The sequence below is a fragment of the Cercospora beticola genome, chromosome 3 (genome assembly GCF_033473495.1).
Source record: "Cercospora beticola chromosome 3, complete sequence".
Classification (NCBI taxonomy): Eukaryota; Fungi; Ascomycota; class Dothideomycetes; order Mycosphaerellales; family Mycosphaerellaceae; genus Cercospora; species Cercospora beticola.
Genome location: NC_088937.1, coordinates 1,161,008 through 1,174,222, shown reverse-complemented (window position 1 = coordinate 1,174,222; position 13,215 = coordinate 1,161,008). Strand labels below are relative to the sequence as shown.

The following is a 13,215-nucleotide window of genomic DNA, read 5'->3' as shown; positions in this document are numbered from 1 at the left end:
TATCGTGCACGCCCTCTCTGCGCGCGGATGGGCCATGTCGACAGTGACGTTCCGGTCATGGAGCCTCCGAACGGTGCGAAGCCGTCCAGGAAGCGAAAGCGGCCCAAGGTTCCTGAACAGCAACGACAGCGAGCAGCTGTAGCGTGTGGCTCATGTCGAAGATTAAAAGAAAAGTGTAATGGAAAGATCCCTTGCGACCGATGCCAAAAGTATCACCGCGTCTGCGAACCTGCGTCCGTGACACAGAGCACTACGGCTCCCAGCCAGAAGACTGAAGGTGAGGGCTTAGAGGTTTCGGCCCGTCGTGTTCAGCACCTGGAATATGTCGCTCGCCACTTCTTGGGTGATAACTCGCTCACAGACGATGCTTTGAGCAAGATCGTGGCCAGACTAGAATCCGAGAATAGCGCTTACACTGCTGGACAGCCATCAGACGATCCCGAAGCGCCGGCATTGGATGAAGAGCGATTCACGGTACAGAATGTGTCGCCGAACACAACGCACTACTCCGGAGAGTTCTCTCACTGGAGTTTTTCCATGAGATTGAAATCGTATGTGGAGCAGCAATTACAGGTCGCGAATGGTCGCAAAACCGAAGACCAATTCCAAGTACTCGACTACTGGAGAGCACACCATCTCAAATCCCGGGACTCACGAATGAAGACCGTTCTCGACAGTCTGCCTCCAAAGGAAGTTGCACTGTTCCTTAGTTCGGTCTACTTTCGTTTTGCGCAGACGAATACATTCTTCGCGGATGAGGGCTGGATCCGCGAGAAGCTCGACACGCTCTATCAGCAGAACATCGTTCTCAACGCGGACGACGCATGTTGGCTCTGCAGTACGCTAAGTGTATTGGCAGTCGGAACGCAATTCGCGCACATGCCTCAAGCTGTAAGCGGGCAGAGTGAGAACGGCATCGAGACTGTTGCAGATGCAGTTGGAATCTCCTTCTACCAAATGGCCGCGGATCTTATTCCTGATGTTGTGGCGATAGCGAGCGTAGACAGCGTACAGGCGTTTTTGTGCTTGGCTCACTTCGCCTTGCCCATGGACGCGCATGGTGTATCCTACACATACCTCGGACTTGCGTTGAGAATGGCGATACAGAATGGTATGCACCGCAAATACCTCGGAAATGAATTTGACGAACACACTTTGGATCTGAGAAATCGCCTATGGTGGAGCACATACCGATTGGAAAAGCGTGTGAGCATTCTTCATGGCCGGCCATCATCCATCTCCTCGAGTGAGATTGACGCGGATCACCCTGCAGACGTCATGCAACCAGGGAAGCCAGCTACCGGGAACAGACAATTCGAAAGCAGCATGACGAAGATAACAGATTGGTTAGGAGATATGTCTTTTTTGGTTTTCATGCTGAGGAAAAGTACACGCCTACGACATACATACTTTGAGCGACTACTACATGTGAAAGGACAATTCCTGGAGTGGTGGAACACAGCTCAAATACCAGATTTCGAATCTGCAACAACTCGAGCCGTCTTACACCTGCATTTGTCCAAGCACATGAATTTGGTATTTGTGGGCCGCCCATTCCTGTTGAACAAGGCGAAGACCAACACGAAAACTCCCGAGCGCAGTGGGCAAGCGGAAGTCAATCAGCGATGGACTGAATTGGCTGACGATGCGGTTCGATCCGCCGAGCAAATAATCACAATCGAACAGCACATGCATGGAACAATTGGGCTGGCAAAGGCGAGTTGGACTGAATTTAGTTCATGCCGAGCGGCCGTGCTAGTGCTTCTTGCACAGTGCTTACACGAATCATCGGAACATGTGCTAGGCGTTCTGGAGAACGGTATGCATCTAATTCGATACATGTCGACTGCCAACGCCTCCACGCGTTCAGAAGCATCCTTGATGGCATCCCTCGAAACCGCTATTCGTCATTTGCATACACGGAGAGGGCAGAGCGCCTCTCAGGAGGTGACTGAGACACTCAACAACTTTAAGAAGTGGGCGTCACATTTTCAAGGGGAGACACCAGAGCCAACAGAAGGACTATTCGATCCTCTGCCCACGCACATGGCAGCTGCTGTCGATATGTACGACACTTTTGGAGACTTGGACTGGAATCCTTTCGACGCTTCACTTTTCGACGACACCCCTATCGATTTTGGGGAACTTGGCATGCATCACTTCGATGAGGCTTTCAGTATTGCTGATATGCAACCACCAACGGCGCCGCCATAACTCGTCCCAACTTCTTGGCATAGCTCATTGATCTCGCTGGAAGGCCAAGATCTTTAGCACTTGCAGGCAGAGGGTCATTTGCCCGCAGAGACGGGGCTCCATTGCACTTCAATCTGGGCCTTGATAACTTCGTTCCTTCGTCGAACTAGAAGGGCACTGCTCGATTGAGCAATGATAAGCTAGGTGGATATTGTGTCGCCCGATAGGCCGGGATGGGACACCGGCCCGATGGGCCATGCAGCCCACCAACAAGCGCTGCCACTGCTGCTATGCATCTCCGCCACTGCATTCTTGCTATATGCTTGGACTTGATTTCGACTGCGCCGCATTGGAACATCTGGAAGAAGAAGTGATAGGATAAACACAAACTGCAGAATGGCAGTGCCCGTCCCTAATGCAACCCAGTCCTTCTGGAGGTCTGATTTACACGCCTTGGACGACCACAGGACAACAGAGCGGTTGCCCGCCGAGGCTGACATTGTGATTATTGGCGCCGGATATGCTGGCGCAAGCCTGGCTTACCATTTATTGGAGAAGAGCGAAACGTCGCAAAAGCCCGTGTCTATCGTGTTGTTGGAAGCTAGACAGGCTTGCTCTGGTGCCACTGGCCGCAACGGTGGACACCTCAAGCCAGACCCTTACTATAGAGCAGCTGGGGCTCTCAAGACACATGGGCGTGAGGCGGCTGAGGAAGTCGCTTCTTTCGAAGCGAGACAAGTGAAAGAGATTCAAAAGCTGGTTGAGAAGGAAGCAATTGACTGCGATTTCGTTGTAACAAGAGCGACAGATGTCTGCATGTACGAGTCTGCTCACAGGGAACTCAAACAAGGCTTGGATGCGCTTCACGATGCAAATATATCGACAGCAAGTGAAGTCCACTACAGTGGTCCACGCACGGCGCAGGGTGTAGGTGACGGGTTTATCCTCTTGGCTGATTGTGCGAACTGACCATTTTCATCAGATTTCTGGCATCAAAGGAGCAAAGGCATGCTTCACCTATACGGCAGCACATGTCTGGCCATACAAGTTGGTTCTGCATCTACTGCAGAAAGCTGTTGGCAAAGGCGTCAATCTGCAAACCCACACTCCGGTCAAGTCTGTAAAACCTGCTGGAGGCTCCGGGCGCTGGGCGGTCGAGACCGAACGAGGCACGATGCAGGCCGCGAAGGTCATCTACGCGAGCAATGCTTATACCTCTTCGCTACTTCCAGAGTACAAGGGAAAGATTATCGGTGTACGAGGGATCTGCAGTCGTATTGTGTCTACTAAACCCGACGCTCCGCTTCTGACGAATAGCTACATCATGAGACTCGCGCCTGGGGAGTACGATTATCTTATTCCTCGCAGCGATGGGAGTATCATTGTGGGCGGCGGCAGGAGGGACTATTTCAAACAGCTTGACTCCTGGTACGACAATTACGACGACTCAAAACTCATCGAATCTGCCAAACACTACTTTGATGGCTATATGCAACGCCACTTCCGCGGCTGGGAAGACAGTGGGGCATATACTGATGCATGTTGGTCGGGCATCATGGGTTACAGTAGCAATGGGTTTCCTCATGTGGGAGAGGTACCTGGCAAAAAGGGTCAATACATTTGTGCTGGTTTCTCTGGACACGGGATGCCACAGATATTTCTCTCTGCGAAGGCCGTGGCATCCATGGTATTGGAGGACAAGAGAGCAGACGAGGTTGATTTACCCAGGCTGTACAGATCGTCGCAAGCGAGACTCGATTCGACACTGAATGTGACGCTGGAAGGATGGGACAATACGCATGCGAAATCGACAGCGAAGCTTTGATGATCATGCTCCCAGACAGCGAGCATTGTCCGATCCCGAGCCACTGAGGACACAAGGGCGAATATTCTTCGAGCTTGAAGGCAGCACATTCACACCATACGCTACTTAGGCCCAAATTCCGAGTACGAATTCAAGCTCAATTATCGCGCTGTTCAGATCGACATCATCAATTGGCCGTGCCAGATCAAGAAGCATATCAGATTGCTGGCATTGTGAGTTTCACCATAGCCAGACATGCAGCCTTGTGTTACGGAGGTAAAGCATCCATACTGTCAAGGAATGGACACTCACCTGTACCTCGGCTCTACTCAAAGCCCAGTGATCAACAGGGTTCACCACATACTTCATTCAACTCACACGTACATTACACATTGTGAACGAGAATAGTTTAGCAATTTCGACTATCACCAACAGCATGGCACAGATTCCGAACGAAGACCTCAAAACGCGTATGACGAAAGCCCTGCTCGCGCCCGAGCACTTAACAAAGGTACCAACGCACCACTCCGACAATCTCAACCAATTCAACTTTTGCATCATACCGACACAAATACATAGTACGATAAAGATGGCAAACACTTCCTCCTCCCATGGCTCGAGATTGTCGAAATTGCCGACGTAGAGATACTTTCGGACAAGACCTGCAGAGCCACTTTTCGATTTCGAGCGCAGCCTGAATTCCTCAATCCAATGGGAACATTACACGCAGGGGCGAGCATGGCCATGTTTGAGTGTGCAACGACTTGGGCACTGTGGCCTATCTCAAAGCCGGACTTTTGGCCGAATCTGGGTCTGTGCAGAGCAATTACGTTCAGTTATTTGAGGCCTGCTGTGAAAGGTGAGATGCTGTTGATGGAGTGTGAGGTAAGTGCGATTCATCAAGTCCTGAATAGATGACAATGTTGACGGGATTGTTGATGCAGACTGTACATGTTGGCAAGCGTATAGCTCTGGTGAAAGCGGTGCTCAAGAGGGAAAAGGATGGTACTGCGCTCGTGACGTGCGAGCATAATAAGTATAATATTGACGCTGATGTAAAGATATGAGTGAAAATGCCATATAGATCTGGATGTGGCTCTATCGCCAGGCTGTTATTATACATTATCAATGGTGTGTCCGATGGCGATTCGCTGCAGGCCTGTGTCATGCTGTGGCTCAGTCTGTATTTGACGGGATCACTGCTTTCAATCCATACCAGTTCATGATCCTAATCACTGTGCTTCTCCATCTTTCTCTACTCTCATGCCATTATCGTATCTGTAAAGGAAGGAGAGTCTTGCTAGAGAAGTAGCTGCAGCCGATGAGCCCCACCAAGCCCCACTTTGACTGAAATTTCACTTCACCCTAAATGTGGCCTTCATATACAACATTATCTTTGCTCTAGCCAATCAACAAGGCGATCTCGAGGGCCACACCCTCGGGATTTCAGCGCTTGCATCGTCTAACGGTTAGGACGTAGGTCTCATACTCTCAGAGTATGACCTGTTCACCAGAGCAGGCTCTTCTACGAAGGCATCCTAAAATCTGAGTTCGATTCTCAGGTAAGCTAATCAATTTGCGCTCAAGCCGCGAACTTGACTAATCAATCTGCAGTGCGAGCATTTCCAAAACACGCACTGGTTGTGGTTTACCATGACCGAGATGTCTCAACATGTTAGGTGACGAAAAGTCACCAGCAAGCCTTTCTTTTTTTTTGTCTCCTTTTGCATCGAAGATCAAACCTTTTTTTTTGTTGCATGTTGTTCGCTTTGCGCACACGTCTTTTGCGCAGTCATTATACCTTGTTCCCTATGTCTTGTTTCGAACATGTGCATCTCAAACTTTTGCTTCATAGGAATTCTTAATGCATCTATTCATGTCTACAGGCTATATGCACCCAATTACAGCTCATCACGAGGCGGAACCTCATCTTTCTGCTTGGCCTTGTTCAACCAGTCCATCATGTCCTCAATGCTTTCACCTCCTGTCACCGGCTTGCCGTCCTCGGCCTTCGGTGTATCTGCCGGAGCAGGCTCTTCAGGCTCAGCATCGTCGCCTTTAGCCTTTTTGCTAGGCTTCGGCTTTGGTGAAGCTTTTGGTTTTGGTGGCTTCTTGACAGTTGGCTTGACAGAAGCCCTGCGAACAAGATCTTCCACGGCGTTTGTGATCTCAGTCGAGCGTTTCTCAATGTCCTTGACGAGAAGCACAGGATCCTCGAAAGGCTTGAGTTTACCCTGCTCGGCCAGCTTCTCAGTCAGCCATTCAGAGATCTCGTCGTACTTCTCGGTGATGCTCGTCAAGTCAAGGCTCAGTAGAGGTGAAGGCTCCTTGCTTGGTTCGGGTTCGGGCGTGGTCGCGGCATCTGGCTCCTCCAAGTCATCCGCATCGCTAGACGAAGCAGGCGCTGCAGTCGAAGTACTCGTGCTGGAGGCGCTGAGGGAGGCCTTGGCCTTCTCGATCTTGTCCTGGTACTTCGCGATCGATTTCTTGGCCTTTTCCAGGCTCTTCTGAAGCGCTGGGACTAAAGTTGCACGCTGGGAGGTCTCGGTCTTGCGTATTTTGATGGGGTCCACGAGGTCCTTCAGCGCCTTGTATTTCTCCTTTAGAACTTCTGTGGTCGCCTTTCCAGGTTCGCCAGTCTCCATCCATTCTTTCGTAGATTCCAAGAGCTTGCTGATCTGACTGCGTTGCTCTTTTGTGCTGACGGCAGTGTAATCGGCATTCTCCAAGAAGTCGCGCACAGAATAGGTAAAGCTTTCTAGCACATTTTGAGCCTCATCGCGAGCAGTACGGGCTCTGTCCGAAGCGTCGAAGTCCTTCAGCCTTTCCCCCAGACGCTGCAGTTGAGCTCCATCGGGCTGTGGGTTGCCGAGCGGAGCAGTGGAGAACTTCAGCAGGACAATCTCGATCTTCGGCGTAGGGGACTCAGATGCAGAAGATGAAGAGGATGAGCTAGATGAGGTCGAAGAGCTTGATGCAGAGCTGGCGGCGGTGACATCTTCGACTGGCGTGTCGTCCTCTTCTTCTTTCAGAGGCTCTTGGTCTTTCTTCTTGCCTAGACCAAGCCAACCTTTCACTGAATCGCCAACACTGCCGGACTTTGCTGTTTCGTTCACCGCACAGCCCACGCTTCCACTGAGGACGTCTGGAAGGCCGAAGTTGGGATTGAGCCTGGAGCTGAATCTCACAATCATCTCATCCTTCTCGCAACCGAACTTTGACTTCATTTGATCGACAGAGGCCGTAAGATTCTCCACCTTGACATCGAGGATTGGGCGGTCGATTCCGTCGACCTTTTGGGTGAAGCCGAAGGAGAAGTTTTCGCGGTCCTTGAAGGTGACCTGTTTGACTGTAGCACCAGAGCCTGCTGGAGAATTTGGAAGGAACAACCCTTGCTTCCTCTCCTTCCCGCCGTCTTGGTAGACTAGGCTCGTTGCGTATCCAGCGGCTTCAGAGTCGCGAATTTCCTTGACCTTGAAGCTTGGTGAGAGACCGGCCGCTTTGAAGGCGGCACCAAAAACTGCAGATTCATCAGGATTGACGTTGCTCCTCAGCTTTGCCTTGTCATCGATCACGGCTTCAAGTCTGCTCTGAACAAAAGGAGTGCGAATGGCACCTCCATGAAGGATGACTGAATTGAGGTCCTTGGAAGTCAACTTCGCCATCGCCAGGGCATCTTCCAGAGGCGTGGCCACTCGACTTGCGTGATCAGCTGCGAGCTTCTCAAACTCCGCGCGCGTAAGCTTCACACGAAGGTCGATATCGGGAAGAATCTCTTCAAATCCTGCAGACGTGTCCGAGTTCGCACTGAGTACCTGTCGAACCCTCTCGGCCTCCTTCCAGAAGCGCGCCATGACGCGACCATTTGATCTGATCTCAGCCTCCGTTGTGCCCCGGCTCTGCACCTCCGACTTGGCCAAGAGCTTCGCCACGAACTCGTCGAGTATCACATGGTTGAGAGCATCGCCGCCGAGTGTCCGGTCCCAGCCAACTCCTTGCACTGTGACCTCTTGAACCGTTTTGTTGAACTTGCCCACATCCTTGACATTCTTGCTCTGGAAGCGTAGGACGCTAGCTGTCGTAGAACCAGCGCCCATATCATAAACGAGATGATATTCTGGGGATTCGCCCTTCGATATGTCTGGAAAGGTTCGCGTCTTCGCGTAGTCGAGACCAACAGCCAAGCCATCTGAGATGAGGCCGAGGACGTTGAAGCCGGCAAAGTAGGCAGCGTGCACGATGGCTCGTTTTTCGTCTGCTGTGTAGAAGTTTGGAATTGTTATTACCGCATCGTTCACAGAGCTTCCTTTGCCAGCCATGTCCTCTGCATTGCGCTTGATATTTGCCAGTTCCATGCCCACCAATTCCTCCACGCTGTATGGCAGATGTTCGCTAGGAAATGCCGCACTCTTGAAAACCGTGGTGCCGAGTGATTCCACATGCTCCGCCTGAACAGCAGGGTAACGCTGCTTGTATGTTGCCACTGTTTCTGCTGCTCTTTCGCCAGAAAGTCCCAGGAGCTGTTTCAAATTTGGGAAGACCTCGCCAGGCATTCGTCCTTGTAGAGCCAAAGCATCACCACCGTACGCTCGTTCAGGGAAGCTACCCTCTTTGACGATAATGTTGTTCTTCTCATCGCGTGTTGGTTTGAAGGCCAATGCCGCCGTCTCTTTCCGTTTTGAGTCTTTCGTCAAGACTATGTCAAGCGGAATGCCAGGCTTCACCAATGCGGCCTTGATGTTCAATGTGCCGAAATCGATGCCCAACACTGCAGCACTGGCTGTGGTTGTGAAGAGAAGGAGCAACGCAAGACAGGTCGTTAAAGGCGAAAGCGCGCCTGCGCGCCGCCGTCCTGATGGTAACATGGCTGTAGTTTTGTGTGGGTGGATGGGTGCTCCGGAGAGTAGGTCCAGTCCAGAACGAAGTGTCGGTGACAACGGGCTAGAGGGATTTAAAAGAGCATCGGAGCGATGGCGTGTTCGAAGACGACGTTTCTTCGGCGACTTGAAAGAAGGGCTGTGAGGGGCGTTTTGTGCTCGACGTGTCCAAAAGACTGACGCTCGTCCTCGATGGCCACACATGCCACCTATGGCATTTTGCCGACCTTAAGCTTTCGCCAGGGACCCACCCTTCACATGTCACCACGCGTCTCGCGCTTCACATCATGCTTCACGAGCATCTATCAACATAGCATTGATGATGAGAGTGCCATCCGCAGTTTCAGCGCACATGCTTGCTTTGATGACAATGCAGCCGCGCGCGATGCCGCGTCCACATTTCAACGACCCGGGTTTCTCTTGATCGCACTTGCCATTGCCAATGTCCTGCTCTTCGCCAGAGATCGCTGAGAACTTGGAATCTATGTTCTGGCCATGGCCGGCGATTAGTTAGGCATGCATCGATCGCGCGGTATCATCTATATACATTATGTCCCGAGAGACGTCGCGTTGATGCAAACACGATAGACGAGCAGGTGCAGCTGTCTTCAATTGCACCTGCCTCTCCAACGGTCAACGCAGGGACGTGAGCCGAACGTGACTAACGTCCGGTATCATTCTCACTTCACCTTGTCATCGACATCCTTCGCTTCGTCTATCGGACGGCCACTATTCTGCAGCATCATGGCCGCAACGGTCGTGTATGATCCCCCTAGTGAGTACCCAGCTCGCCCATTACAGTAACCGCCGCTGATCTGCTTTTCAAGTCGACCCAGGCACCGAGAAGCTCGTCAACAACACCAGGCCTGTCTTGCTTGCGACATTGAAGGTTTTCGAGCGTCAGTTCGCCCACCGTGGCAAGGTCAACGCTGTATTGGGCGTTCCAGCACATCCCGACACAGCCATCGCAACGCAGGATCAAAGCGATACATCAAGTGCAATCGTGCAAATCGCTACTTCGACCAAGAAACTCCCGAAGTCGCAACGTCGCGCTCGTCTTCGACGCCTCAGAGAAACCAGCGATGTGCAAGAGGCCCGACGCTTGACAAGCGATATCTTGACTGAATGGAACGGATGCGGCCTTCATGTCTTCGAGGCCATCAAGATTCTTGCCGCTTTTCCTAGCGAAACCATCTCTGCTGTCGAGATGCTGTTTGCGGCACTTGAGAAGCTCGCCCAACTCTGGGCCAAGGAACAAGATACCCAGAAAATTTGGCGTCAGCTCAACCGCGATAGTGGTCGGGCAGGACGCTACATCAAGAGCGCCGACCGGACACTCACCCAGATCATCTGTCGACACTGGAACCTGAAGTTCAAAGCGAGTCAGGTCGACACCTTCGATTGGTCGTCCGTCATGCTTCGTTCCCTCCGCATCTTCAGCATGTTTTCCGGTCACTTGGCTGCGCCCACCGACAAAAGCACTTTTGATGGGCCAAACCAGATTCTGCTACCCTCTGCTGGCGTGGCTCTGCGCTCCGTGCACGAGGTGCAGTACAGCCGCATGATAGTGCTCAAAGTGGCTGGTCAAGATCTACCCCAAGAGCTGATCGATATGATCCTTGACCGGGTCAGTTCGCATTCGGTAGGATTCAAGGTCGTTGTGGGTATTGCTGGCAACTATGGATCTCAATTCCGCTGTCGTATTGGCAAGAGGATAGCTACGACCGCCGATCAGACTATGTAGGACATCCGAATCAGTCTGACATCTGGAAATGTCGTTCGGACCATGTGCGCTGGCAAAAGAGCACATCGGAATGGCGGAGCCTATGTTCATGCTTCACTGAGGTTCTAGCCAACCCCGCGTCGGTTGTCAGGTATCCGTTGTTGGAGGGAGTAGCAGTTGCCGATGTAACGACAACGAAGGACTCCAGCAGAGCCTCGAGAAACAAAATTAGAGTCTGGTAGACAAGCAAACACCGTGCTACAGAACAGTGGAACAGAGTTTCAAAATGAAGTCAAGGCGTATAATCCATTCTTGCACAGGCTATTTCACATTTTCTGTCTTGCTAACTATGAGGGCCACCTGTAACGCGAACTGTCAGCACATGTCCAAATCATCGCAGAAATGCAAGTAGAACGCAAGAGGGTAGTTTTGTGCTGTGTCATTAGGAACAATTGTAATTGTAAATTGTAAACTCTCATCATGATTCGAGTAAACCCTTGGTGTATAATCATAACAGCGTGATGGGGAAGTAGACAGGAGAAGTACGTACCTCTGCTTCAGACGCTCAGTCTTTTGTCTTTGAGTGCTGAGGAGCCAAGTGCGTCGTGCTCAGGAATCGAATCTGACGTGTCCATCGCGACCAGAGTAAGATCTGGCTTCGGTCCGGAATAGTTCTTCGCGCCGTCCACGAACCACTGAACGACGCTGATGATGAAGACTACAGCGAACGCGACAATGCAGTAGTTCATGTTGCTGCCAGTCACTGGAAGCTCGGGTGGGAAGACGAACAGAACGGTGGTGACGAGGACAAATGCAATTCCCTGCTGGCGTCAGCTTTTCCTCGTGGGTAGGCCTGAGATTCACATACCATAAGATTGACTGTCCAGCCGAGCCATTCTGGTAGAACAAACGTTCGGGTTGGGGGAAGTTGCTTTCGGCCTCGTAGGCAATTGATCGTGATGGGTATGCCGTACGACACCCCCAGTGCAACAACAGACGCACTGACAATTGCATTGAACGCGCTTGTTGAGCCCAAGAAGATCAGACCGAATATCGTGACAACCGCTGTTGTAAGACCAAGTGCTTCCAATGGCACGTCGAGCCTCTTGTGGACGCGGGCCAAGTACCGTGAAAAAGGCAGGCCGCCATCGCGAGCGAAAGCTGCGGATGTCAGCATGAATCATGAATCGGCAGTGTTACAGAACTCACCATATGTCATTCTTGACGAGGTTGTCATGATCGCAGTCGTGGCGAAAAGCAAACATATCAGCGGAAACATCAGCAGACAGACCATGCCTGCTCGACTGCCTGTAGCGTTGTAGAGAATCTGATTGAGTGGTCCGGCTGGTGAAGAAATGACATCCGTGAGATCTCCCGCCACAAAGAGCAAGCAGGAGAGGAATACAAAGCCGGTGAATGTCCCGATTGCCACGCAATAGATCAGAATTTTAGGCTGCCTCGCATGTTAGCAGATACCACTAAATTGTGGCCAAGGCCGATTGCTTACAGCCTCGACAACTGCGTTGGGAATCTCTTCGACCATGTGCGCAGTGGCATCGTAGCCAGTCAGACCGAGAGTGCCTTGTAGGAGACCGAGCATCCAAGCGATTCCATCTGGCCATCCGGTCTCGTTCAAGAATGTTCGGTACACAAGATCTCCAGAGTTGTAGTCTGGCGAGGCACACGCCAAAACTGTGATGCAAATCACAACAAATCCGGTGATGCTCCACATAATGGCGGCCTTATTGATGAGGGGAAGAAGCGAATTACCAAACGCATTCAATAGTGTGGCGACGATCGTGTAGCCCATGTAGATAAGGAATTGATGCCATCTCTGTGCTTCGTAGGTCGTATCGTAGATTGCGATGATGCCGATGATGATCTGACTTCCGAGGAGACCGCCCGTTGCCGTCAGAGCCATCCAGCCAAAGACGTTGATCCAACCAGTGATCCAGGAGAGAAGCGGCTTCCATTGATGCCAGGAGATGATGTGTACCCCTGCAGAAAGGTCAAGTCAGCCTTTGTTCATCACACTGCTGGCTTCTCAAGAAGTGCTGCTTACAGTGGTACTGTCCTCCTGCAGTTGGATACGCGCTGAGAAACTCTGCGAGTGATGCCGCCAAGCAGAGGTTGAAGAATCCAGCTGTGACCAGACCCCAAATTACACTGGTCGGTCCTCCGGATGGCAGTGCCAGCGACATTGATGTAGATAAGGCAGTCCATGAGTTTAGGATTCTTCGAGGACCTGTAAGCATGTATTTTTCACACGAGCTTTACATTGTTCCGGCAGAACAGGACATCGCCCGCCATGCAGGCGACCAAGATTCTTTCACTTACGCGAAGGCCAACCCAAGCATAGAGAGTGGAGAGAAGTTCCTCTTTAGCTCTTGCTTTACACCCAGCGCCGCAAGGTGCGCGTCGTCCGTAATGACACTCTTCTGTCGCGTGACCATTTCGATTGCTGTAGAGACTGAGGTATCCTTCGAATATTGGGTATTTGATGAACTTGTTGCTCTCAGGGCATATACCAGGTCATGGCATGATGGAGGAGACCAGATGCTGGCGCCATTTGAGAGTACTCGCACGTGGCGATCTTGCCGTGGGCTCAGCCGGTCGTA

At 51.6% G+C, this 13,215-nt stretch overlaps 5 protein-coding genes and 1 non-coding gene across 6 annotated transcripts; 4 read left to right on the top strand and 2 right to left on the bottom strand.

Moving 5' to 3' along the window:
- Nucleotides 1-27: 27 nt before the first annotated feature.
- On the top strand, nucleotides 28-2,214 carry RHO25_004408 (uncharacterized protein; the record flags this gene model as incomplete). Its single annotated transcript, XM_023595327.2, has 1 exon — nucleotides 28-2,214. The coding sequence occupies one exon, from the start codon at nucleotides 28-30 to the stop codon at nucleotides 2,212-2,214; it is 2,187 nt and encodes a 728-aa protein (XP_023457255.1).
- A 375-nt stretch (nucleotides 2,215-2,589) lies between these two features.
- Nucleotides 2,590-4,018, top strand: RHO25_004407 (uncharacterized protein; the record flags this gene model as incomplete). Its single annotated transcript, XM_023595326.2, has 2 exons — nucleotides 2,590-3,120; nucleotides 3,176-4,018. The coding sequence occupies 2 exons, from the start codon at nucleotides 2,590-2,592 to the stop codon at nucleotides 4,016-4,018; spliced, it is 1,374 nt and encodes a 457-aa protein (XP_023457252.1).
- Nucleotides 4,019-5,448: 1,430 nt separating this feature from the next.
- RHO25_004406 lies at nucleotides 5,449-5,566 on the top strand. The gene has a single exon. It is a non-coding gene; the product is annotated as a tRNA-Met (tRNA).
- A 332-nt stretch (nucleotides 5,567-5,898) lies between these two features.
- On the bottom strand, nucleotides 5,899-8,862 carry RHO25_004405 (uncharacterized protein; the record flags this gene model as incomplete). Its single annotated transcript, XM_023595325.2, has 1 exon — nucleotides 5,899-8,862. The coding sequence occupies one exon, from the start codon at nucleotides 8,860-8,862 to the stop codon at nucleotides 5,899-5,901; it is 2,964 nt and encodes a 987-aa protein (XP_023457253.2).
- A 756-nt stretch (nucleotides 8,863-9,618) lies between these two features.
- On the top strand, nucleotides 9,619-10,618 carry RHO25_004404 (uncharacterized protein; the record flags this gene model as incomplete). The annotated part of the gene is made up of 2 exons (XM_023595324.2): nucleotides 9,619-9,649; nucleotides 9,702-10,618. 2 exons carry the CDS (start codon nucleotides 9,619-9,621, stop codon nucleotides 10,616-10,618), a joined length of 948 nt encoding a protein of 315 aa, XP_023456536.1.
- A 536-nt stretch (nucleotides 10,619-11,154) lies between these two features.
- On the bottom strand, nucleotides 11,155-13,050 carry RHO25_004403 (uncharacterized protein; the record flags this gene model as incomplete). The annotated part of the gene is made up of 6 exons (XM_023595323.2): nucleotides 11,155-11,418; nucleotides 11,466-11,758; nucleotides 11,807-12,050; nucleotides 12,105-12,595; nucleotides 12,660-12,832; nucleotides 12,935-13,050. 6 exons carry the CDS (start codon nucleotides 13,048-13,050, stop codon nucleotides 11,155-11,157), a joined length of 1,581 nt encoding a protein of 526 aa, XP_023456535.1.
- Nucleotides 13,051-13,215: the final 165 nt, after the last annotated feature.